The sequence below is a fragment of the Cryptomeria japonica genome, chromosome 6 (assembly GCF_030272615.1).
Source record: "Cryptomeria japonica chromosome 6, Sugi_1.0, whole genome shotgun sequence".
NCBI classification, from domain to species: Eukaryota; Viridiplantae; Streptophyta; class Pinopsida; order Cupressales; family Cupressaceae; genus Cryptomeria; species Cryptomeria japonica.
The window spans coordinates 23,004,022-23,028,659 of NC_081410.1; the positions used below are offsets into that span (position 1 = coordinate 23,004,022).

The 24,638-nt window shown below is 34.6% G+C and overlaps 1 protein-coding gene across 1 annotated transcript; it reads left to right on the forward strand.

Moving 5' to 3' along the window:
- The first annotated feature begins 22,134 nt into the window (after window positions 1-22,134).
- LOC131048046 (probable aspartyl protease At4g16563) lies at window positions 22,135-24,108 on the forward strand. The gene has a single exon (XM_057981887.2). The coding sequence runs from the start codon at window positions 22,217-22,219 to the stop codon at window positions 23,699-23,701; it is 1,485 nt and encodes a 494-aa protein (XP_057837870.1). The 5' UTR covers window positions 22,135-22,216; the 3' UTR covers window positions 23,702-24,108.
- The last annotated feature ends 530 nt before the right edge of the window (window positions 24,109-24,638 follow it).

Here is a 24,638-nt window from a genome sequence, read left to right on the forward strand (position 1 = left end):
CCTTTATGCAGAGGGTGAACGAGCTTGTATTGAATATCAGATGTGCTGATGGAGTATTGAATTTGAGATTGTAGCTAAAGTGTTGAGATCCCTGCCTCCTACCTACACACACAAGACTGCTACTATTGAAGAGATCCACACTGTGACAAATGTGACCAAAGACATGCTGATTGGAAATTTTCTTGCTTGAGTTGAGTGAATTTGGTGAAGTCCCTCCTAAATCTAAATCTGCATTCAAAGCTACTCTATTTGGGAAGTAGAAATATGATCCGGGAGAAAGTTCTACAAGGATATCCAGATATAAAAAGGAGATGAAAGACCTTGAAGAAGAAGAGAGAGATATTGAAGAGCTTGAAGCCCCGATTGCTCGAATATTGCCTAAGGGTGTCGGTAAGTATGAAGGTAAGTTGCCTCTTAAGTCCTTTTCATGTAATAAGATTGGACATTTTTCTTCTAGATGCCTGGAAAGAGATAGGAATCCTAAGAAGTCACTGAAGCCTTACAAGCCTAAATATCAGAAGAAGTGTTATTTTTCTACCAATGAAGGTGTAATAGATGATGAGTTTGAGAAGGTAAATTCAAGAGATGAATGGGTGTTCATTGCTATCAAGGAAGAAGATACGGTGATTGTTGATTCTACTAGTTGCATTGTTGAAGAGAAAGATTTGACTACTAAAGTTGAAGAGAAAGATGAATCGGTTATTGATAGTGGTTTCTCTCATCATATGATAGGTGATAAGAGTAAGTTTGTGAATATGGAAAAGTATGATGGTGTGTAGTGAGATTTGGAGATGACAAAGTTGGTACAATCTGTGGTAGAGGTGATGGACTTGAGAAGTACTAAGAGTGGGGGGTGAATCAGTGACACCAAAATTAACACAAATTCAAACACTAACCGGTAGATGAACTTAACCAAACATTTAAACAAAATACATGCTATCCAAAATGAAATAACAACATCCACAATAAGTAGAACATCCACCATAACACAAGTGTTTATATGTGGAAAACCCAAATAGGTAAAAACCACAGTGAGATGGAACTCACAAGTTAACTATTTGTAGTAATAGATAACTGATCGGTTAAGGTCTTACAAAGTGCTCTGCTAAGAGCGAATCTTGTTAGAGATCCCAAGCTTTATTAAAAGCTTATACCCTGTTAAGAGTACTACCCTGTTAGGAGTAACCTTGTTGGAGGATTTGAGGATCCAAACTAATTGATCACCTTGTTAGAGGATTTGTATAATGAAGCTTGTTAGAGATTACCTGGTTAGGGGATTTGATTCTTTTGTAATGATTAGAAAACAACAAGAATGGTTTGATATGTTCTGAGTAGCACAATGCTTGCTTGATCAGATCATTCTAAGTATATTCAACACTGCTCTTCATCTTAACACTTATCACTCTTCAACAAAAGCTTTCACTCTTTATGCATATTAGTATTCACATAATCTCCTCTTCTATATCAGTTATTAGTTTCAAATGATTCACTAATATGTCTTTAAATAGACATTCAAATCTTATGTTGACCATAGGAAATCAAAACACAATTTCCTAGGTGCAGTGTATCTAGACAAGTAAACATAACTCATCACAAAAAATGACCACCAAGAAAACGGTGCCGGTAAATCATCACAAAATCAAATACCAGTTAGAACAGTCAATACCGATTGGAACAAAACATGTGAACTGTTGTCCTGGAATCTTCCGCTTGATCTCCATCTTCATCTTCATCTTCATTTTGATGCTGACTTAATGTAACCATAGGTTATCTCTTAAGCACATACCAGTTGACACAGAGTACTAGTTAGAGATAGACCTTAAACATACCGGTTGACACAGAGTACTGGTTAGAGATAGACCTTAAACATACTGGTTAATAGTGTGAACTAATTGAAGTTACACTGTTAGTCAATGTAATCATATGTGTGTGTGAGAGTGTTTCATCAATGACAACAAGTGATGAATGCATTACATTCATCATCAAGCCAACAATCTCCCTCTTTGGCATTGATGGCAACACTTAGAAAATTTTAGAGTAATACAATACCGCTAAGTGTGCATACACAACATATTTACACATATACTCATACTCTCTTTTAATGCAATACTCCCCCTTAATGCATGCATAAATACAAAAATTTCAAAAACACACATACATATTATTACTCCCCCTTTGACAACAATGCCAAAATGATAAAGTAAAATATATACATATATATAGAAAATTTGTATCAAAGTGTTCAACATATATTACAACTTTAAAAAAAAGTTCATGCATTGGCTAGTCTCATAAAAATATCATTGAAATTTTGCTTTGTCTGGGATAAAGCATTTTCCCATGATTCCAGTATGTTAGCAGTATACTCAGATGTAGACATCAACTGGAAATAGAATTCTTCCATTGAGTCTAGCGTACAGGTTTTAGGAGTACCAAGAATAGCTTCTGCATTAGAGTAGGCTCTTTGAAGAATGTCGACCTATGAGGTGAGCTAACTCTTGAGATCTCGTAGAGATCACAATCTCTTAGCCTTCTCATTATCATTCCTATTCAATCTGTCATGAAAATCATCTATATACCAGTTAAAGGCATGAATGGAGTCCTAGAGTGGGACATATGCCTTGCATAACCTTTCCATTTCCTGCTCGGTTTCAACTTGACACTTAGAAATGTCAGAGTAAAAGAAAGTAACATTGGAGGTAGAGGCAAGATACTTTCCTCTAGATTCAATAGCTTTCTTCAATACACTTCCATTATTAGATAAAGCCATTTAGCCACTTTCAATGTTCTTTGATAGTTTATCTCCATATTTCTTCTTGTGGCTCTTCTCAGCAGACATTTGAGCAGCATCTTCAAGCGATTTGATTTGATCAGATGCATCTGCAACTAACTGACCAAGTTTTCTGATGGGTGTAGGAAGATGTGCAACAGTTGTTTCCGGTAGTAAACTAGACAAAATTTCTACTGCATTCTAGATTGTCTCTGCTTCAATCCTTTGCTCTTTCAGTCTCTTCTTGTGTGCTCGAGATTGCATAACATTAGCAATCTTCATCATTTCCGATGCACTCAAAGTGTTCATGTCAATGGGTCCTGAGATACTTAAAGAATCATCATCATCATCTTCAAGTAGTGTCTGCTTTGCCGATTCAGGGGGTACACTCTTAATGATAGCTCTTTTTGTGTTCTTCTCTATTGTATCTTCAGTTAACTAAGTGACAACTTTCTCAGGGGACTCCTTTTGAGTAGTTTCAATGACCAGTGGAGATTGGGGTTTCTCCAGTTGTTTTATTGCCGGTTCATTGTCCATTGTTAGTTGAATACCAGGTTGCTCAACTAATGTAACCTGTACTTCATTAGTTGTAGGAGGATCCATATCTGGTGCAGTAATGTCTCCAGATAGATCTACTGTGTCCTGAACATCTTCATCAACAAGAATAATGGAATCATCCTTCTTCTTGATTGGATAGACTACATCAGCTTGAACAATTTCTTCTTCATCCATTTCTAGTCGAGGAACATCATTTGTAGTGTCATCCTTATTTCTAGAGTGGACTAATTCTTCCCTCTTTTTGAATATACAGGCTAGCTGATGTGTCTCAGACTCGACAACTGACCTTTTTGCATTAAGAATCTTCAATCTTCTCACTTTAAAATCAAAATATACTTTGTATTGCTCAATTAAAGCACTAATTCCATCCGATGATAAATTGGGAAAATACTGTACAAATATTTCATCAATAATCTTATTTTCCAATTGAGTTGCTTCCTCCCATTTATCTAACAGAGTATTATACAAAGAGATTGAAATATCTTTTTCCAAGTCATGCGAAAATCTATTGTAATGGCCTAAATAAGTTATTACCTATTGGATTACTTGTTTCTGCTCATCTTTAGTAAAAGAATCAAAATATTCTTTGACATTATCAAACCTGTTTCTTCCTAATGTCTTCATTGTCCTCTCAAAAACTGTGGCAGGTTTGTAGGTAGCAATATCTATAGGTGTAGTTGCCTTTGGCACTACCTTTGCCTTCTTGGGTGTTCTTCCGGTTGCTTTTTCCTTCTTTGGTTCTTCTTCAGAATTTGTACCCTCAGACTCTGGTTGCAAAATCAATTTCCGATTTCTCTTCTTTGGTGCACTCTCCTTCTTTACATATACTTTAGGTACTGGTTCCTTCTTGGTTAGGACACTCCGAGTCACCCTTGTGGTCTTTTTCACAGGAGATTTTTCATTAGACTTCTTTTTCTTTCCTTTCACTTTAGCTATAGGTGCAGTACCGGTTTCAGTTGGTGCAACTTGGACTACCACAATGTCCAATTTTGCCTTCTTTTTATCTTTAGACGATGCTAACAAGGTATTAGCATAGCCGACCAGTAAATCATGATTAACCTCATAGCTCATATCTTCCATCTCTTCCCCTCTAGGTTCAATTGCTTTCATCAAGCAAAAGTCAATGGTAACCGTGAAGATTATGTCTTTTGCAAAGTGTTTTACCACATCTTCAAGTAACCTCATTCTCATGCTTATCTTTTTCTGAAATTCATTAAAATACTTGTTCACGACAGCTGAAAAGGTATTATTCATAGCCTTAATGTTGTTCTTGATCTGTGCATTTACCGGTTGTTCTTTGGACCATTCAATATCTCCAATACCTGGTAGGAAGTTCTGAAAATAGAAAAATAACCCAACTAATAGCTGACCATATTTGAACTTTTGTGTGTTGTCCTTCTTAATGGATTTCAAATTTTGAAATAATTGGTCTCTGATGGCTTCACAAATATCATAATTTGCATTATCAACAACCATTCTATGTGTTGTGTGAATTGTTGTAGATGGAACACTGTTAAGTCTACTGGAGTAGAATACCCGGTAGCCTATCACCATTGCTGCAAGTTTCACCGTAGGGTCTCTAATATTGTTGATAGAAAAAGCACGCTTATCAGATATATAACCAATTAACTTGAAGACAGTATCGTTTGAAATTCTTCTTATCACGGGAATTTCATCGGTTGAGCAATAACCCGTTACAGCCCTAATAGCTTCCTTGGCTATTGTATGGGTCCTTTCCAAATACATATTCTCTCCATGGACTTGACTCAAAATGATTCTTATGTGTTCTTCCTCAAAATCTTTAAGAAAATATGCGGCATTATGAAACCCTAGCATATTTGGTTTCAATATTTTTGCTCTTATCATAGAGTGATTTCAGCTGAGTATAGATGTGTAGAGTTCCTAAGTCTTCTATCTTGCAATCTATATAGCTTGACAAGTCACCTTTGACCACAACACCACTCGAGACTTGCGATAATGCATTATAAGACATAATTTCATCTGCCTTTAGAGCTTCATCAGGTTCAGCAGTGATCATCAGCCTCTCTATAGACTTAGAAGTAGATGACATTCTAGTTAAACAAGTTTCGAAGTGGTATACAAAGAAATACCTTGTATCTTGCACATCACTTTGTTTCCCGGTTTAAATGTTCAAATGCACACCCGTTCGCCTCTCTGCAACTTTCGATTCAACTTTATTTCTCTAAACACGAAACAATTTTCCAATTGACAACAAGACAATCTTGTTCTACTCTACAATTGCTTCAAATTTCTTTTTCGAAAGAGTTAGGGTAAAAATGATAAAGTAAAACTTGTTTTTATCCTCTTTAACAACTATAATAAATGCTCGCACTTTAGGTTACAAACCCTAATTTTACTGCTTAAGTGAAATACTGGTTGATAACATGTCAACAAAAAGTCACCAAAAATTTATGATTCAAAAATTCTTTCCCGCTCATTTTACAAGGGGTCTGAAGATGTTTTACCATTAAGCTCCCCTTAGTCGTGTTAGACAGGCTTAAGTCATCGGTGTTGGATTCTCTTCACTAGGTGAAGGAACAGTTTCTTCTCCAAGAGAGTCATCACCTTTCTTTTTCCAAATCTGATTCATATCTTCTCTGGTTTCCTCAATATCAACTTTCTACATGCCTTTCTGATCCTTAAAGGAGTTGACCAGTCTATTATTTCTTGATCTACAAAACTTTGCTAAGTGCCCCAGTTTGTTGCAGTGGTAACAGACCATACCAGATGATCTCTAGGGTCCTGCATTTCCTCTTCCTATTCTTCTTTTGTAGTTCATATCCACATGACCAAAGTTATTACAAAAGGTGCAAACAACATTTGTTGCCTTTTCCATTTTGAATGGACTAAACCGGTTGTCATGGGATCTTTGCCAGTTCCGGTTTACCTAGTTATCAAAATTTCTTATCCGATCACCATTTGGTCTAGGATGCATGTGTGGTACATGATTGTTTGATCCATATCTGCACTCAACATGTCTATGCCCATATATTCCACAAGTGTAGCAATGACCTTCAAACTTTCTAGACACATACCTAGCATTAGTATTGTAATTTGCATTCTTATTAGGTTTGTCTCTACAGACATTTGTAGTATGACTAGGCTTGTGACAAACAAAGCAAATAGGTTTAAAAGCCTTCTTACTAGTAGTCTTGTTGACTTTAGGAGCAGTTTTGTTCTTTGTACCGGAGGATTCACCTTTTTCAGTTGTATGAAAACCAAGTCCAGAGATATCACCCTTCATTCTCTATGATTGAATTTGTTCTTCAAGCATGGTAGAAATTTTGATGAACTTCTCCAATTTCTCATTGGCTTCAGTAGGCTTTTTGACAAGATCTTCATTATGCTTACACAGGTTCTCTTTCAGAGATGATGCCAACTCAAGGTCTAGCTTTAGGTTCTCCTTTTCTTTTGTTTCAGCAATCAAGTCCTCATGCATAGTGTCTTTTTCCCGTTTGATCCTTATGATCTCTTGATCTCTTACCTTGATAAGATCTTCAATAGCTCTTCTAACTTCCAGTTCCTAACTCATGCAGATAGTGAGACCTTCTAGCTCTCTTCTTAGATTCAATTTTTCCCCATTCACCTTTTGAACTTCATCTACTAAAGCTTCAATATTGTCTTCATCTGAAGAACTATTATCAGATATTTCTAACAGTTTAGCTCTCTCCTTTTGACTTGATAAACTTTCAATTTGCCCCTAAGGGATTCAATTTCATTTCTCCTAGCTTCTAGCTCTCTAACCATCATGAAGTAGCTCATGTCCCCCATGATAGTTTCAAGATTCCCTTCTAAGAGGTTAGGCTTCTAAGAAGTTAGTCTCTTATACCAATTGATGGACTTGAGAAGTACTGAGAGGGGGGGGGTGAATCAGTGACACCAAAATTAACACAACTTCAAACACTAACCTGTAGATGAACTTAACCAAACATCTAAACAAAATACATGCTATCCAAAATGAAATAACAACATCCACAATAAGTAGAACATCCACCATAACACAAGTTTTTATACGTGGAAAACCCAAATAGGTAAAAATCAGGGCGAGATGGAGCTCACAAGTTAACTACTTGCAGTAATAGTTAACTGACCAGTTAAGGTCTTACAAATTGCTCTGCTAGGAGCGAATCTTGTTAGAGATCCCAAGCTTGATTAGAAGCATATACCCTGTTAAGAGTACTACCTTGTTAGGAGTAACCTCATTGGAGGATTTGAGAATTCAAACTAATGGATCACCTTGTTAGAGGATTTGTACAATGAACCTTATTAGAGATTACCCGGTTAGGGGATTTGATTCTGTTGTAATGATTAGAAAACAACAAGAATGGTTTGATATGTTCTGAGTAGCACAATGCTTGCTTGATCATATCATTCTAAGTACATTCAACACTGCTCTTCATCTTAGCACTTATCGCTCTTCAACAAAAGCTTTCACTCTTTATGCATATCAATATTCGCATAATCTCCTCTTCTATATTAGTTATTAGTTTCAAATGATTCACTAATATGTCTTTAAATAGGCATTCAAATCTTATGCTGGCCATAGGAAATCAAAACACAATTTCCTAGGTGCAGTGTATCTAGACAAGTAAACATAACTCATCACAAAAAATGACCGCCACGAAAACGGTGTTGGTAACTCCTCACAAAATTAGATACCAGTTAGAACAGTCAATACCGGTTGGAACAAAACATGTGAACCATTATCCTGGAATCTTCTGCTTGATCTCCATCTTCATCTTCATCTTTATTTTGATGTCGACTTAATATAACCACAAGTTATCTCTTAAGCACATACCGGTTGACACAGAGTTACTAGTTAGAGATAGACCTTAAACACACCGGTAGTCAATGTAATCATATGTGTGTGTGAGAGTGTTTCATCAATGACAACAAGTGATGAATACATTACAATCATCATCAACCCAACAAGAGGTTCTATTTCTCTTGATGATAAGGATAACAATAATGATGCTTTGTATGTTGAAGGTCTAAAGCATAATATTTTGAGTGTTGGATAGATGGTTGATAAGGGATATGACTTGCAATTCAAGAATGGAAAATGTAAGATCTTGAGTATCTCCAGAATCGAGATTGCTTCATGTACACATACTAAAGGTAATATCTTTCACTTGAATTTTGGTGGTAAAAGTTGTTTGATTTCTCATGTTGATGAAAGTTGGTTGTGGCATAGAAGGATGTGTCATGTGAATTTGACTACATGGTTGAGATAAGTTCCACTCAATTTGTGAGAGATCTGCCTAAGATTGTAAAGATTTCTAATCTGGTATGTAAGGAATGTCAGTTAGGGAAGCATACAAGAGTTTCCTTCAAAAGAAAGAAATATACTTCTAATGGGATATTGGATCTTGTGCATACTGATCTGTGTGGTCCTTCTAGGGTGATAGGTTCTTCATGTTGTTGATTGATGAATATTCAAGGATGATATGGGTTACCTTCTTGAGGGAGAAATATGAAGCATTGGAGAAGTTCAAGATTTTAAAAGCTATGGTAGAGACAAAGATTGGATTGAAGTTGAAGTGTTTGATATTAGACAGAGGTGGAGAATTCACCTCTGGTGAGTTCAATTCTTTTTGTGAAGAGTATGGGGTGAAGAGATAGTTATCTGCTTTGCAGACCCCTCATCCAAATGTTTGCGGAAAGGAAGAACATGACAGTTCAGGAAGATTCTAGAACAATGATGATTGAAGGAAATGTTTTGCAAATCTACTAGAGAGAAGTTGTGAGTACTGTAGTATATACTTTGAACGGAGTTCATATCAAAGGTGATACCAGTAATATTCCTTATGAGTTATGGTGTGGTCATGCTCCTATTGTTAGATATTTCATAATTTTTGGTAGTAAATGTTATATCAAAAGAGATGAAGATCTATGGAAATTTGATGCTAGATGTGATGAAGGAATTTTTCTTGGTTATTCTACTAAGAATAAGGCCTACCGATGTTATAACAAAAGATTGAGAAAAATAGTTGAAAGTGCTAGTGTTAAAGTTGATGAAGGAAATATGTATCAACCTAGACCTTGTGGATATAATTCATATGATCAGGATATCAGTGCAGATAAAGGAAAGAAAGTGCAGACCTATAAGCATGTGGAGACTATTCCGGAAAAGCCTGAGAATGAAGGATTAAATGTTAATGTAGAAGAAAGAGTCCAAGAAAATCATGAAAATCCTAAGACTCCCAGGTATGTAAGATTGAATCATTCAGAGAATTAAATAATTGGTGATAAGAATAGAGGTGTGATGACTAGGAAAATAATTGTTGAAGAGTATTGCTTGATTTCTAAGATTGAGCCTAAGGATGTTGATAAAGCTTGTAAAGATGAAAATTGGGTTAGAGCAACTAAATCAGATTGAAAAGAACAATACATGGATTTTGGTTTCCAGACCTAAGAATAAGAATGTAATTGGAACTAAGTGGGTATTTTAGAATAAATTGAATGAACAAGGTGAGGTTGTTAGGAATAAAGAAACAATTGTTTCTAAGGGTTATTCACAAATGGAAGGTGTTGATTTTGAGGAGACTTTTGCTCCGGTAGGTAGAATTGAAGTCGTTAGATTATTTATTGCTTATGTTGATTACAAAGATTTCAAAGTGTATCAGATGGATGTCAAGTTAGCCTTTTTTAATGGTGAGATAGAAGAAGAAGTTTACATTGAGCAATCAGATGGATTTCAGTTGATAGAGGAAAAGGATATGGTTTGTAAGTTGAAGAAAGCACTGTATGGGTTGAAGCAAGCCCCTAGAGCCTGGTATGCAAGATTGGATAGGTATTTCATGAAGCTTGAATTCAATAAAGGTATTGTTGACAGTAATCTCTATTTCAAAATAGATAATGATAAAATCTTAATCATTGAGATATTTGTTGATGACATTATTTTTGGTGAAAATGATGGTTTGTGCAAGAAGTTTGCTGATGATATGCATAATGAATTTGAAATGTCTATGATCGGTGAGATGAAATTCTTTTTGGGATTGCAAATTTCATAGTTAGGTAAAGGTATTTTTATGTCACAATCTAAATATATGAGAGAATTGTTGAAGAAGTTTGGTTTGGATGATGCTATGCTTGTTGGTACTCCTATGGTAACTGGATGCAAGTTAACAAAATATTATGATTCTTTGAAAGAAAATCACAATAGATATAGATCTATGATTGGTGGTTTATTGTATTTGACTTAGACTAGACCAGATATTATGAATGTTGTTGGTCTTGTTGCTAGATTTCAAGCTGATCCTAAGAAATCTCATGTTGTAGTTGTGAAAAGAATTTTCAGATATTTGAAAGGGACAGTTGATTGTGGTTTGTAGTATCCTAAAGATGATGACTTTACTTTGAGTGCTTTTATAGATGTTGTTTGGGCATGTGATGTGGATGATCGGAAGAGTACTAGTGGTGATGCATTTTTCCTTGGAAAGAGACTGGTTGCATGGTCAAGTAGAAAGAAGAATGTTATCTCCTTATCTACTGCAGAAGCTTAATACATTGTTGCTGCTAGCAGTTGTGCTCAATTAAATTGGATGAAGAAAATGTTAAAAGATATCAGAGTTATTTTTGATGAACCCACTCCATATATTGTGATAATTCAAGTGCCATTAATATTTCCAAGAATCCAGTACTGCATTCTAAGACTAAGCATATATCAATCAAGTTTCATTTCTTGAGAGAGAAGGTGAATGAGAAGGAAGTCAAATTAGAGTATGTGCCTACTAAGGAACAAATTACAGATATCTTCATGAAGCCTTTACCTAAAGATACCTTTGAGTATATCAGAGGGAAGCTAGGGTTAATTGCCCCTCCTGTTGAGAACTAAGGTGAATTGAGTTGCATCATTTCAGTGAGCTTTACAGAGATACCTTGAGCTCCGGATTGATGAGTATGGTTTCTACTTAGGGGGAGTAGTCAGTGTTGTGGTTCAAATGTTCTATTTTTGGTGAGGAAGTTATTTGTGTTGTTTTGTCTTTGGAATTGTTGTCCAAGGGGGAGAGAGGCATGTGAAAAACTACTATATCTTGCGCTGATCTCAAGGAGATATTTTTGAGAGTTATGGGTTGTTGATTTCATTCTTTACATTGATTGTTTTTCACATTCATATATTTCCATCAATGACAAAAGGGGGAGATTATTGGATATTGTTGAGAAGTTTGTTGGAATGATGTTTTGTCATTGATGTCAAGTCAACATATTCTTCTACGTGTTCCAATGTTGCAATTAGATTAAATGAGTTGGTTTGGTCAATGTGTTGCAGATGAGTTGTTGTGGTTTAATGGGTTTTGAGGTGTTTATCTCTAGTTGATTCAACTGAAGTTTCCGTAGTCTGCATGATGATTTGATCGAGTTGTGAGGTCCTGTACTATGATTATTATTTAGTTGTTTGTGTTATTCAGTATTCTAGTGTGTCCTCAATTTTGATGGTTCATGATTTGGAGGTTCGCAAGTGAATCTTTTAGGTTGACAATTAGTTATGTTGGTGTTCTTGAGCTTTGTTATAATGATAATGATGATTCTAGTAAGATGTGTTGTTGGTTGTTGTTGTGGTGATTCACATTGCTTGTGGATGTTTCTAGATCGTGTTCTATCCGTGTTGTTGGTCCACATTGATCATTGTGCATGCTATTGATCATTTTCTTGATTTGGTGGTGTTCTTCGTGTTATGCTATATTTATAGAGTTGTAGTGTGTTACGAATGATCGAGTCATAATTCTTAAAGGTGTTTCATAATTACGGTGTTGATTTGGGTCCAAACTATGTCTTAGCTGACATTTTTTTGGTCTGCATGTGTTGTTGTACTATGTGAGGTTATTATTTTATAATTTGTATTGAGGGTTTAGCCGACCTTGAAATATAGGTTGACGATTTGTATAAATTCCTGTAATATTCATTTGAGAGGTGTATCTGCATGTGTGAATATTATATTGATCACTTATTGGGAGAGAAGAAGAGCTGAGAAGTGCAATAAAGTGTGTAGAAGTGTAAGAGAAGAGTTTGAGTATATGTGCTTAACTGAAACTGTAATCAGGCACTAGGAGATGTTATTTTCTCAGTTCATGTAATCTGGATTGTAGTCTGAATCTTTTGTAAGACAGTGAGTCTTCCCCATGGTTGTAGCCCTTTGTAATCTAAGCAGTGAGCTCTAGGTAGTGAGCCTAAATGCATGTCCATTCCCCATTGTAATATTTCCCTTACTCCTAATAGGGTATTATCTCATTGTGGCTATGTTTCCACCGTGGTTCTTCCCTTAACTGGGTTTTCCACTTCAAAAATCTTGGTGTTATGTGTGTTATTGATGTGGTGTTAATTTGTGCTTTAATTGTTAATTATTAGATCAGAATTTAAGTTTGAATTGTGTAGAGTTTTTGTGCAAACTGAATCACCTCCCGCCTCTCAATTTGCTGCATTGTTGCCAACAACAATAAGGTGTGAAGAAGGACAACACTCATAATGAAGGGAAGAGTAAGGTGAATGTTTCTTCTACAAAAGGAAAAGTGAGAGAATCTTCATTTTAACCATTATGATAAGGATTGGAATTTAGAGGACAACTTTACCTATAAATTACACATAGAATCAAATTTTTTGTTCAAATAAGAGGGGGGAAGATAAAACAATTGTATATGGAGGCAAAGTTAAAGAGATTGAGTTTAACTCTATAATGGATAATATATTGTCTTAACTATGTGTCAAAGGGGTATTTTTAAGGTTGATATTGCTCACATGATGGGAGGATGTTACACAACTTTTCTACATAAAAGCTCAAGTTAGAGGCAAGAAGGTTGATGCCATGTTTGATAAATGTTAGCAAGTAAACCCTCTATCTCAAAAATTAGTTAGTAAAATTAATTTAAAGATGATATATGATCCAATTCCATATGTATTACAGTGGTAGCAAGGAGTTAAAATAATTATAATATAATAATATAACTTGTTATTTGGGCTTACTTTTGAATTTAAGAATGTAGTATTAGTAAATGTCATTCTATTAGATGTTTGTGAATCATCTTTGGGATCAATTATCTCTATGAGAGAGATATATTTTGTTATTCAAAGGAAAAATAGTATAGGTTGTTTGAATGGAAACATGTGTATGTTGCATCTATATGTTGAGAAGTCCAAAATTGTACAGTCAACTACTCCAAAATTATATAAGTTAATTAATACTTTTAGAAGGTTAAGTTCTTTAGTAGATTGGGGACTCTATGAGCACAAACAAGTAACACATAATAATATTTTTAAACGTTAAAAATAATAAAAAATGAAAGGGTATAACATTATCACACAACAAAATTAATTTACAAGTGGAGAAAGAAGGATAATGTGAATTCAAGAAGGTAATTCTAAGGTGAATAGTACTTCTCCTTTTAGTTTTATTGATGTAGTAGTAAGTGGAATATTCAAGGGATAGATTGGTGTCTGTGATTGGTTCACATTTATGTGAAGTATGAGATTGACTTAGGATTTTATGCCAAAATAAGAGGAATTATTGAGATTACATGTGGGTGTTTGGGAGTTCTTCAATTTATTTTATGTTTACTAAGCTTTGGGGGACCAATAGCCTCCTGAAGAGTGATGCATGATCTAAAAGTTTAGATGGAGTGAAGTTAGATTCAGTGGGGTCATCTCTTTCTAACTCACAATGGCATTTGAGATCCCACAATGAGTGTGCAAGAAGATCTTAGTTGTTATGCAAACATATGAATTGTTATGTAAAGTATCCACTTATTGTACAAGAGCTTACTTGTTGCACTAGTGAATGCTTTAGGCATGTGAATCGAAAATCTATCTTTTTGTAGGCAAGAATATGACCAAGTATTGGCCACATTTGACACTTTGGTGAATGACATCTTCATTTAACCATGAAGAGTGTAGTTTTTTCCCTTTGTGTTAGACTAATATGTCTTATTGACAAGTTAACCATTTTTAATTCACAATTATTTACTCTACTCTAGGATCACAATGGTTCATGACTCTTTGACACTAATTGCTTGCCTTAATTTGGTGCTCGATCATTTGCCATGTTGGCAATATGTTTAGTTGTTGGCACAATCTATGTGAGGGCACTTTTTGGTGACAATTTCTATTTTGGTGGGTCATTTGGGCAATGTTCATAAGGCATTTTAATGCTCATGTGAGATGTGAAGGTATTCACAATTGGTGGTAGAATCTTGATCGTGGAAGGCAATTATTGACCTTTATTAAAGGTGGGGAAAGGAAGAAGTCTAGGGCAAACAAGAAATGGAGTGTGAAAAAGAGTAGTGTGTCAACAAAATTGTTCTTGGGATGTAGTTCATATATGTCTTTTTGGCATACTGAAGCTTGATGAAGGCTTGATTGGTCATTGCAACCTCTGTAATTCTCATTTGCACTTAGAATGGAAGGTGTTAGCTTCCAAGATTGGAGTTTTTAAAACCTATAGTGTTCTTTTCTTTAGTATATATGTGTGTGTTTCTAGTTTTTTGTGCTTATTTACATGTTTATTGTTTACAATATGTGTTAATATCCTTGTATGTTGTTATACATACCTCTTGATTGTTGAAGTCCAATAAATGAAGTAATTTGTAAAACTAAAAGATAATAACAAGTCCAGATCACTAATGACTATGTGTATCAAATTTCCATCCTGATTTACATATATTAATAACTTAAATTCTATATAACATTTAATTTATTCTTGAACTAATTTTTTAGGTTTAATTTTCTAAAATAATATTTAATTAGCCTATAACCATATATTCCTTTACATGTCTTGCTCATCTAAACAACCACCCATAGAAAACAACCTTGTGGCTCCCACCTAAGACATAGGTGAGTATCTCTAGACCTTCAATTTCTATTAACTTCTTTGAAATTGAAGATAAGTATCGATGCTTAATAAATAATAAAAAAAACAATGTCTTTGGACATTCTTTACTAACTTTTTATTTCATGCTTTTTCTTCCACTATATATTCTTGACCACCGTTTGAAATTAAGATCATTGACACGTGTCCCGTTTATAGCTCTTAAAAGATATAAATTTTTAATTACCTTGGGTCCGTTTACTTTTTACTTTTAAAATACTCAATTTTATATAGGTTTATATATGTTTAAATAAAAAGTTTTAAAAAAATTGTAGGAAATATTTACATTAATACTTTTATATGTTTGATTTATAATTGTAATGATAAAAAAGTATATTATTGTCTTTTTTTTTTTTGGAGTAGATTGTTTTTATATAATGATTAGTATGTATTCTTGTAGGAAAATTGACAAATGATTTTATTCTTGTTGATTTTTATCTTTGACATCTTGAGAATTTATATCTATTGCAATCTTCATCATTAGTCATTTTAATTTAGACATGTTGATAGGGATGTGACCTTGGTTAACATGTGCATGTGGATTTGGACCCAAAACTTTAAAGCTTAAATTTAGGTCGAGTGTTTACCTTTTCAACTAGCCATTATGAGCTTGACCAAAATACACGTTATTTCAAATTTCAAGCTAGGGTGTTGAATGAAATTTTTCACCTTGATGCATTTCATTCGATCTATTTGTACTAAATAATTATTGAGCAGCATGGACAAGAGAACATAATCATAACATCCTAATTGTTTTAATTGTGTGCATCTTAATTTTAGTTATACTACATGCTTTTTTGTTGTCTTTGGTCCTTGTCTATCATCGCTAAATTAGTCTGCCTAAGAGTTTAATTTAAGAAGAATTATTTCTTGCCTAATATTAATCTCCTCAACAATATCTTTAGACATCACCATTCTTATGACAAAAGCATGTAGTAAGGCGAGACAAGTGAATTTGGTTATTAAAATTTAAAGTTAGATTAGATTCATGAGTGAGGTTCCATTCTATGTGCCAAGATCATTTTCACAAGCATGGAGTTCAAATTTACAAGTGCAAATCTAAACTTGAGTATATTTGAGTCATTTTTTTGTCTAATGTATTTGTCTAACAAGGAAGCATTTTCTAGTACCATGACAAATTAATTTTTGACATCATCACTATCATTTCTTCATAAGATTTGAGCTAAGAACGTTTTTCTTAATTCATTTAATTATTGTAACGATTTCAATATTTATTTCAACATCGATGATTAGTCCCAACTCTAAAATATTATAATTTTATTGTCTAGTTATTTGGTTTATCTTGCAAATTATATAATGATTTAGCTTTTATTTTCGTTACATTCTAGTAAACTTGACCATCTTACATGACATACTCTTTTTTCCTTAGGGTTTATTCATTTTACATTAGGGTTTTCAAATCTACTTTTTGTTAATACTTCATTTTATATCTAACTAACCTTTGTTTTGTGTGTCTTGATTAACCTATATTATGGTGTGGTTCTTTATTTTATTTCTCATTGATCCATACATGTGCATCATTGATCTATGTTTTATCGTGGATTTTCATTGTCCATTATTTTTAGCCTTTGTCGATGCCTACAATATAGATTTGAATATGCTTCTACTCTTTTTAACATTGCCCCTACTATTCTAAAGGGCTAGCGGGCCCCATCTAATTCTTCCATCCTAGATGGTCCCATGTTTAGCTTTATACTATGGATGGGATGTCTTTTCTATGGAGGTATTATTCCACCATGTGCTTGATGTTTCTTCCTTAATAGAATCAGTTAGTACTTTTCCTTTCCTCTTACATACAATTGCTTCACTTGGTCATGATATTCATTATTCAAAGAACACCTCATACACTAGTTTCATTTGTAAATGTAACATTATATAATGTGCATAGAACAATTCTCATGAGACTACTCACAACATTATTTTATGCAACTTTGCACACAATCCTCACAACACTACTTATGTGCATGGTATGTACCCACATATGGCTACACATTCTTTTGCAAAGTTAAAATATATGCATACATATGATATGTGGAACATAGGCATCCACATGATATGCCACTATACACATGCAACATGTGGTGAGATTTGTACTACATTGCATGACAACATACATTCAAAATACCTAACATTTGTCATATCTAACACATGGATGATATATCACCATTTGTGTTTGATACTTGATGTCATCCCATCCACATGCAAGTTGCATTCATATATATTGCACATTTGTCAATACTTACATGGAGTCTAGTTGGAAGCCTAATTGTACTGGTATGTATAAATACCTATATTATACATCACGTGCTAATAAAAAAGGAATCCATAGATTCACTTTAAACCCTTTTTAGATTTCCCCCCTATCATTTTTTAGCATAAGTTTCTTATATGACTTAAGTATTTCATGCATAAAATCTAATTTTTAGTTTACTAATCTCTTGTTCCATTTGCATATTCTATGATCTCTTCCATTACCAACTTATATGTAATATTTTCCCCTTGATATATTTGAAATTAGATCATTAGTATCAATGCAAGATCTTCCTTTATGCCCATGCAAACACACACAAAATAATTGAGGGAATGCAATACACTTGGCTTAATTTTTGAAGGGTCAAATAAACATAAAAACAAATAAAAAATGGTTGAGCAATTCATACCAAATTACTTAATAGAGATATAAAAAATTATCAACATTATCTTAGAAACAAAACATCAAATTCAATCTTTAGATAGTTTTGTGACTTTACAAATAAATTCAAACGACCATTGTAACATCTCACACAACTCATTCTTGCATAACACCTCAATCCTTTTAGAGTTCAAGCGAATTTAGATATTTCTATACCTAAAAGTAAAATTGACACCTTAGCACTAGCTATTTGGATTTGATAGTTTGGAGTGTACAAGTACTTTTCAACAAATTTATTAACAATGAGAAGATTTCCTTCATAATGTTAAAAATATTCATTTCAATGTCTCGCTAGTGGCCAAAACAACACACAATTCATGAAGGATCACCAACAATTATGGAATAGGTTGCCTTCATCAATGCTTTGCAAGAATAATTTTATCCCCTTAGACATTATGAGGATGAAGATGCATATTTCTAGTATTTGTGTTGGCATAAGGATCAGTTGTTAGAGTATTACATTACTTACTACAAGTAATCCATGCATCTACATGAAAAACTTATTCAACAACATAAAGTTCTCAAATACATCAAGACATAATTACCTTCTATTCATGCTAAGATGGAATTTTGAACATTAGACATATATGTATCTAAGATTAAAGAAAAGACTAAGATTAAGCAAAGATTATGTCCAGATAAGAGAAAGCATGTAAAAGAGACTAGCTACAATACTTTTATGTATATTTTGCATTCCATATGCAGAAGCAAACATAGCACTCCAAACTAGTCACACAAATCCTTAGAGAATCTTCAATGTACACACCATATAGGAATAATGGTAGAAAGATTTGGTCTCTAAAATAATAGAACACGATAATTTCTTGTGTATAGAATCTCATAACTCTCATTATCCATCTATCTAGGTACCTATTTAGGAGAGAACACAAGTTGTAGAAATGTAAATGAATGTGCTAACCCTATCATAATAACAAAATCTTGACAAATTACTAATGTAGTACAATTCTTTTCAAAGAACAAGTTTCTTCCATTACAATATGAATTACAAAACTAGATTAATTAGTCCTTTTGTGGAATTATAAATTTCAACATCACATCTAAGAGCTAATCCATCAAAGGTAATATCCAACCTCGCTCTTCAATATGTGGTAATTTGATCGTACTTGCACCTAAGATAGATGAAACATAGTGCCTCCATATTGAGTATCATGCACTCAATAAGATCATAGTAAAAAATAAATAGCCTATGCCACAAATTGAAATAACCTATGCAAATTACATCAATAATAATGTATAGTTGCATCTTTTGAAGGAATGGTTCAAGGGAAATGTGAAGCCTCTACTCTATGCAAATTACATCATTTTGTGCATAATTGGTGATAATACATATGCTCTTGATCTTCCAATTACCTGAGCTTGCATCTAATATCCAATATAGAGCCTTTCAACCATTTTCCCCCCCATTTGGAGTGAGTTGTAGTCCAATATTATATAAAATCATGAGAGGTGACATAATTGACACCATACCACTAATACTTGCCATAAAATTGAGAAATTATTTTAGATAGTCAAAATAGGGTAATATGTAGGTCAAGCTAACTCATACAACCTTTATCAATTATATGCATAGTTTCCTCAATTCATTGACAATGCAATAGGGGTCATCAATCTTTAAGGGGGATGTATGGTCTAAGCACAACCTCACATTCTAGTTCATTAGGGTGCACATAACATGGTGCTCATGCAACTACAAACAAGATTGTTTGAACATGATTCCATACGTAATACTTGCATACAACTACATAGCATTTCTCATCCATGTAGTGTAACCTTGCACATTGCTACACAGGCTTGTGCTAAGTAAGAACATATGTGTATAACATGTGAAACATAAACATCTATATGATATGCCACCATACACATCCAACATTAGGTGACCTTTGCATAATAGGGCATGATGCCATACACGTATCATATTTGGCACTATATGCATCTCACATATGGTGACATCTTTATGCTATGACATAAAACCATACGATTTTGATATAGTATAATCTATCCACATGTGTCTTGCGTCCATATTCCTTGGACATTGTTATAATCTACATGGTTCTTAGTTGACAACCTAATTTCACTATTATGTATGAATACCAACATTGTATGTCATGTATACTTAGAGAGGAATCCAAAGATTCAAATTTAAATTGCTAACAATTTTCCTTGTTTTTTTCTAAATAGAAATAGTCATTTGGCATAATTACTTTATGCATGAAATGTGTATTTGGTTTATTGATCTCTTGTTCTATTTGTATATTTAATAGCCTTGTCCAGTTCCAACTAATACACAAGATTATCCTAAAATTGGTTAGGGTTCAAATCATTTATGTTGCTTGTATTTTTCCTTTGGCTAGTGATAGTGATGTGCATGAACATAGTTATGTTTTACCTTTGCACACCTTTCCTTCCCATGCTTTAGTTCATGATGACAATACTTTAGCCTAACCTCTCATACTAATCTTGTGATTTTCCTTCGTGTGATGATCATATAATTAATGAGCATATCCTTTCTACATCTTATGCTAGCTTTCCTTGCTTACTTACCGATTCTCCCACTTATTCCTCTCTTGCTTCATCCTTCCTTTTTAATACTACTAATGTAGATACACATGTTTCACCTTCATATGATGTTGCTACCCCTCATTTTCATCTTGTGGGTCACATTCTAACTTGATGATATGTTTAGTGAAGCAAATGTAGTAATACTTTTTTAACTTCTGAAGATGAGGTGAATGACTTTGTTTCATTATGAAATAGTTTATGATATATATCTTATTCCAACACAAATGATAATTTCATTTAGTGGAATTGAGATACAAAGTTACGTGTCAGATTAATCTTATCTTCATAATATGCTTATATGCATGATAATAGTACTTTGATACATGCATTTGATGTTGCATTTAGGTGATAGAGCTAAGCAATGGTTTGATTCATGTCACACTTACCATACACCAATCCATGTTTTTCATGTGTTTTTATGGAATAATTTAGTTTTGTACTTAATTAATTGTTAGTAATGATTCTCATTCTTCCCCTTAAGTTAATTGTTAGTCACGATTCTCATTCTTCCCTTTCTAATGATCCTTAGTGGATCCCATGTATTTTTCTATGCATCCAAGGATGATACACCACTTTTTGATGTCCATGGACAGTCTCCTTTGAATTATTTTTTTCTTTTTTATGATGTATATTTGAGTGATTTGTAGATTACATTCTTCTACACATTATATTGAACAAACACATGAAGACGGAGAACATCATGCAGATCTTTTATAGTTTTTACATAGTATATCTAATTCATAGATTATATGATCTAATTCTTACATATACTTGTAATACCATTCTTGCATGCTTATCATTTACATGTTGGTGCTTATTATGTTTATGAACAAATAAGTCAGTCATGCCTATTGATTACCCAACTTGGTTGAACAAATTATTCCCACTACTAGTGAATGAAATACAATGAATGACATAAAATATAACAACTACAATACATAAACTGATTATCATTACTATTCATCTTAAGCTTTTGTACCACGCTAATGGTAAAAGTTAGCATAAACCCACTTAATAAAATAGACAAATAAATCACATTTACACCTTCCATGAATAAGTAGGAGCCGTCTATTCTCCACTCAAAATAACGCTGATTAAAAACACAAAATCTGCAAATCACAATAGATTTTTACACGATTTTTACTAGTTCGATCCTCTTAATCTACCTTATCAATGCTGTAAAAATGCAAAATATCCGCTGAAAAAAATTATATTATGCAAATTGTGTTTTTTATGAAATGTTGTTTTGTATGAAGAATAACCGTTACCAAATAAATATAGAACAAACAACAAAATTCTGACAACTAAAATCATTTCAACCATCTTCCATCCTAGTAAAATAATATCAACCGTTCGATTGCCCAAATTATCTTACTCCGTATTGTTAAAAAACAGTATGGACAAAAATATTCCTGTATTGTCATTTATTCAACTGGGTATAAATATGAATAAAACAAAACCAACGGGCAATCAAATTGTTTTGAACGGCAGTATAAATTCCTTGAACAATCAACACGACAATTTACGTGGGGTCTACAAATCTGTCCGTAGTTCAGACAACAATGGTGACCGTAACGTTTAATCACTGTTTTTTACCACTAACAGATAAATTAGCACAATACTTATACACCAAACATCTACCAATTCCCATCTTCAAAACACCCATCCCAAATCATTATTCCATGTGTACCTGCAATTTTTCGGGCTGAGAATTACAATGGACTTGGCACCCAAGTTCACCATTTTCCTCCTCGCCATTGTTCTGCAACTCTGTGTAGCATTCTGCAGAGAAGCACAGAATGCCTACAATTACAATTCCATAGCCATTCCTCTTTACAGGGGCAATGCATTTGCGCATTTGGAGGTCCAAGGTTCGAGCCCCGAGGATGAAGATGAAGCAGTCCAGAAAGTGGCGAGGGCAGTGCAGGCCAGTAAAGCGCGTGTTACAGCTCTGAAAAAGGGGCTTTTAAGAAAGCCAATGCAAGAAATTAAGAAGCAGAAGAAGGGGAAATCACCAGGGAGAGGAGTCGTGGAGAATCTGTATGCTCGCAGCTTTGGTGGGTATTCAATGAAGATCAGTTTAGGAACCCCCCCACAAGAAATGACTGTGATTATGGACACTGGTAGTGATCTTGTGTGGGTGCCCTGCACACGCAGCTATGACTGTGACCGCTGCAAGAACAGCAGTGACCCACCATTTCTACCGAGAAATTCCTCATCAAAAATCCTCGTAACCTGTTCAGATCCGAACTGTAAGAACCTCCATGGGAACATTACAGAGCGACTCTGTTTTAGCAGAGACAAGTGCTCAGGTACCCTGAGCAACTGCTCCCATGTCACATGCCCCATTTATGGGCTTCAGTATGGCAGAGGAAGCACCATTGGGTTTCTTCTTTCTGAAACCCTGACATTCGGAGGCAGCGGAAGAGAAATCAGGAACTTTGCAGTGGGTTGTTCGCTGGCTTCTTCGGAGCAGCCAAACAGGGGAACAGGAATTGCAGGATTTGGCAGAGGAAGTCTGTCATTGCCATCGCAGATGGGCAGTGCAGGCAACAGTTTTGCCTATTGTCTGCAGAGCCATAGCTTCGATGAAGAAAAGATCAGTAGCAGGCTTGAACTTGGTAAGATTTCTCCTCCCCTGCATTTGCATTATACCCCTTTTATGACCAATCCCACAGAAAGCCCATATGATGTGTTCTACTACCTTGGGCTCAGAGCCCTAACTGTGGGTGAACAGCACCTGAAGCTGCCCTCCAAGCTCATGAGAATTGATGAAAGTGGCAGCAGAGGAACGATTATAGATTCAGGGACTACTTTTACTGTTGTGGATGAAAGAATCCATGAGCAAATTGCAGGGGCCTTTGTTTCTCAGACCCAGTACAGCAGAGCCAGCAAAATTGAAGCCCTTACTGGTCTGGGACTCTGTTATAATGTGTCTGGTTTGCAGAAGATTTTTTTGCCCAAATTCGGGTTTCATTTCAAGGGTGGAGCACGCATGGAGCTGCCTCTTGAGAATTATGTTATTGGGGTCGGTGGGGATTCCATTTGCTTGGCCATGATCAGTAACAGTGGCATCTTGGATCAAGATTCCGGGCCTTCTGTCGTTTTGGGAAATTTTAACCAGCAGAATTTTTATCTGTTCTATGACAGGAAAAACAATCGTCTTGGCTTCGCTCCCAAACACTGTGCGTCGCCGACATGATTCTTCTTCTGTCCTGTCATGTCAGTCCCCTGGCAACAGGACATTCTCTTTAGTTTTTTTACTGCGTATTTGAGTCCACATTCAATAAAAAATTCTCACATTCTCATGTAATTATTCTTGCAGATTATTTCATTTTCGCCTAGGGTTTATTCTTTTCATTGTATGTCCATTTCACTAAACAGAAACAGAGATAATGTTTAACTTGGAAAAGATTCTTCAGAAAACAAGTTTTCTCAGGAATTGTAATTTCTTTTAACAGTTGGTACGAACCATTTCTCTTGTTTGCAGTTAAATTTGGTTGAAAGTTTGCAGAGGACTTGAGTCTTCTGCCATTGTAAGGGGAGGAGGTTTAATTACCCTTCTGTACATAATGGTTATTAAGCAAATGTTTTAGTGATTTTATGGTTTTCTGCATGTTATTGTTGATTTTTTCATGATTTTGTTTGGAAGTAGAAGTTCAGTTGTAAAATGATAAATTGAAATGGCATTCAAAAAAGTAAATGTAAGAAAGTAGGGTGTTACGATGTGAGAATTACAATGAAGAATGGTGTTGATGTTCTTTAGAGTCTAATGACAATGTTTAGAAAATGATATCTCTGATGTGTTCTTTGTCTCATAATCAAAACAAACGAGAAATCTTTGGAGGCCAATCTTGAGTGACATGAGGGGTTGGGCGGATCAATTCCAAGTAGCATACATTTTTTCTTTGTGTAGATCTGACATGGGAGAGCTGTGGGGCGGGGCGAGGCAGGGGGGTGTTCGATCCTATGTAGCATACATTTGTTCTTTATGTGTAGATCTAACATGGGAGAGTGCGAGGGGAGGAGGGCGTTCGATCCTAAGTAGCATACATTTGTTCTTTATGTGTAGATCTGACATGAGAGCGTTGGGGGAGCATACATTTGTTCTTTGATGTGTAGATCTGACATGGGTTGGG

Bases quoted from the DNA above. Each gene is read 5' to 3' on its own strand.
- LOC131048046 (XM_057981887.2), top strand. From the start codon at position 22,217: ATGGACTTGGCACCCAAGTTCACCATTTTCCTCCTCGCCATTGTTCTG.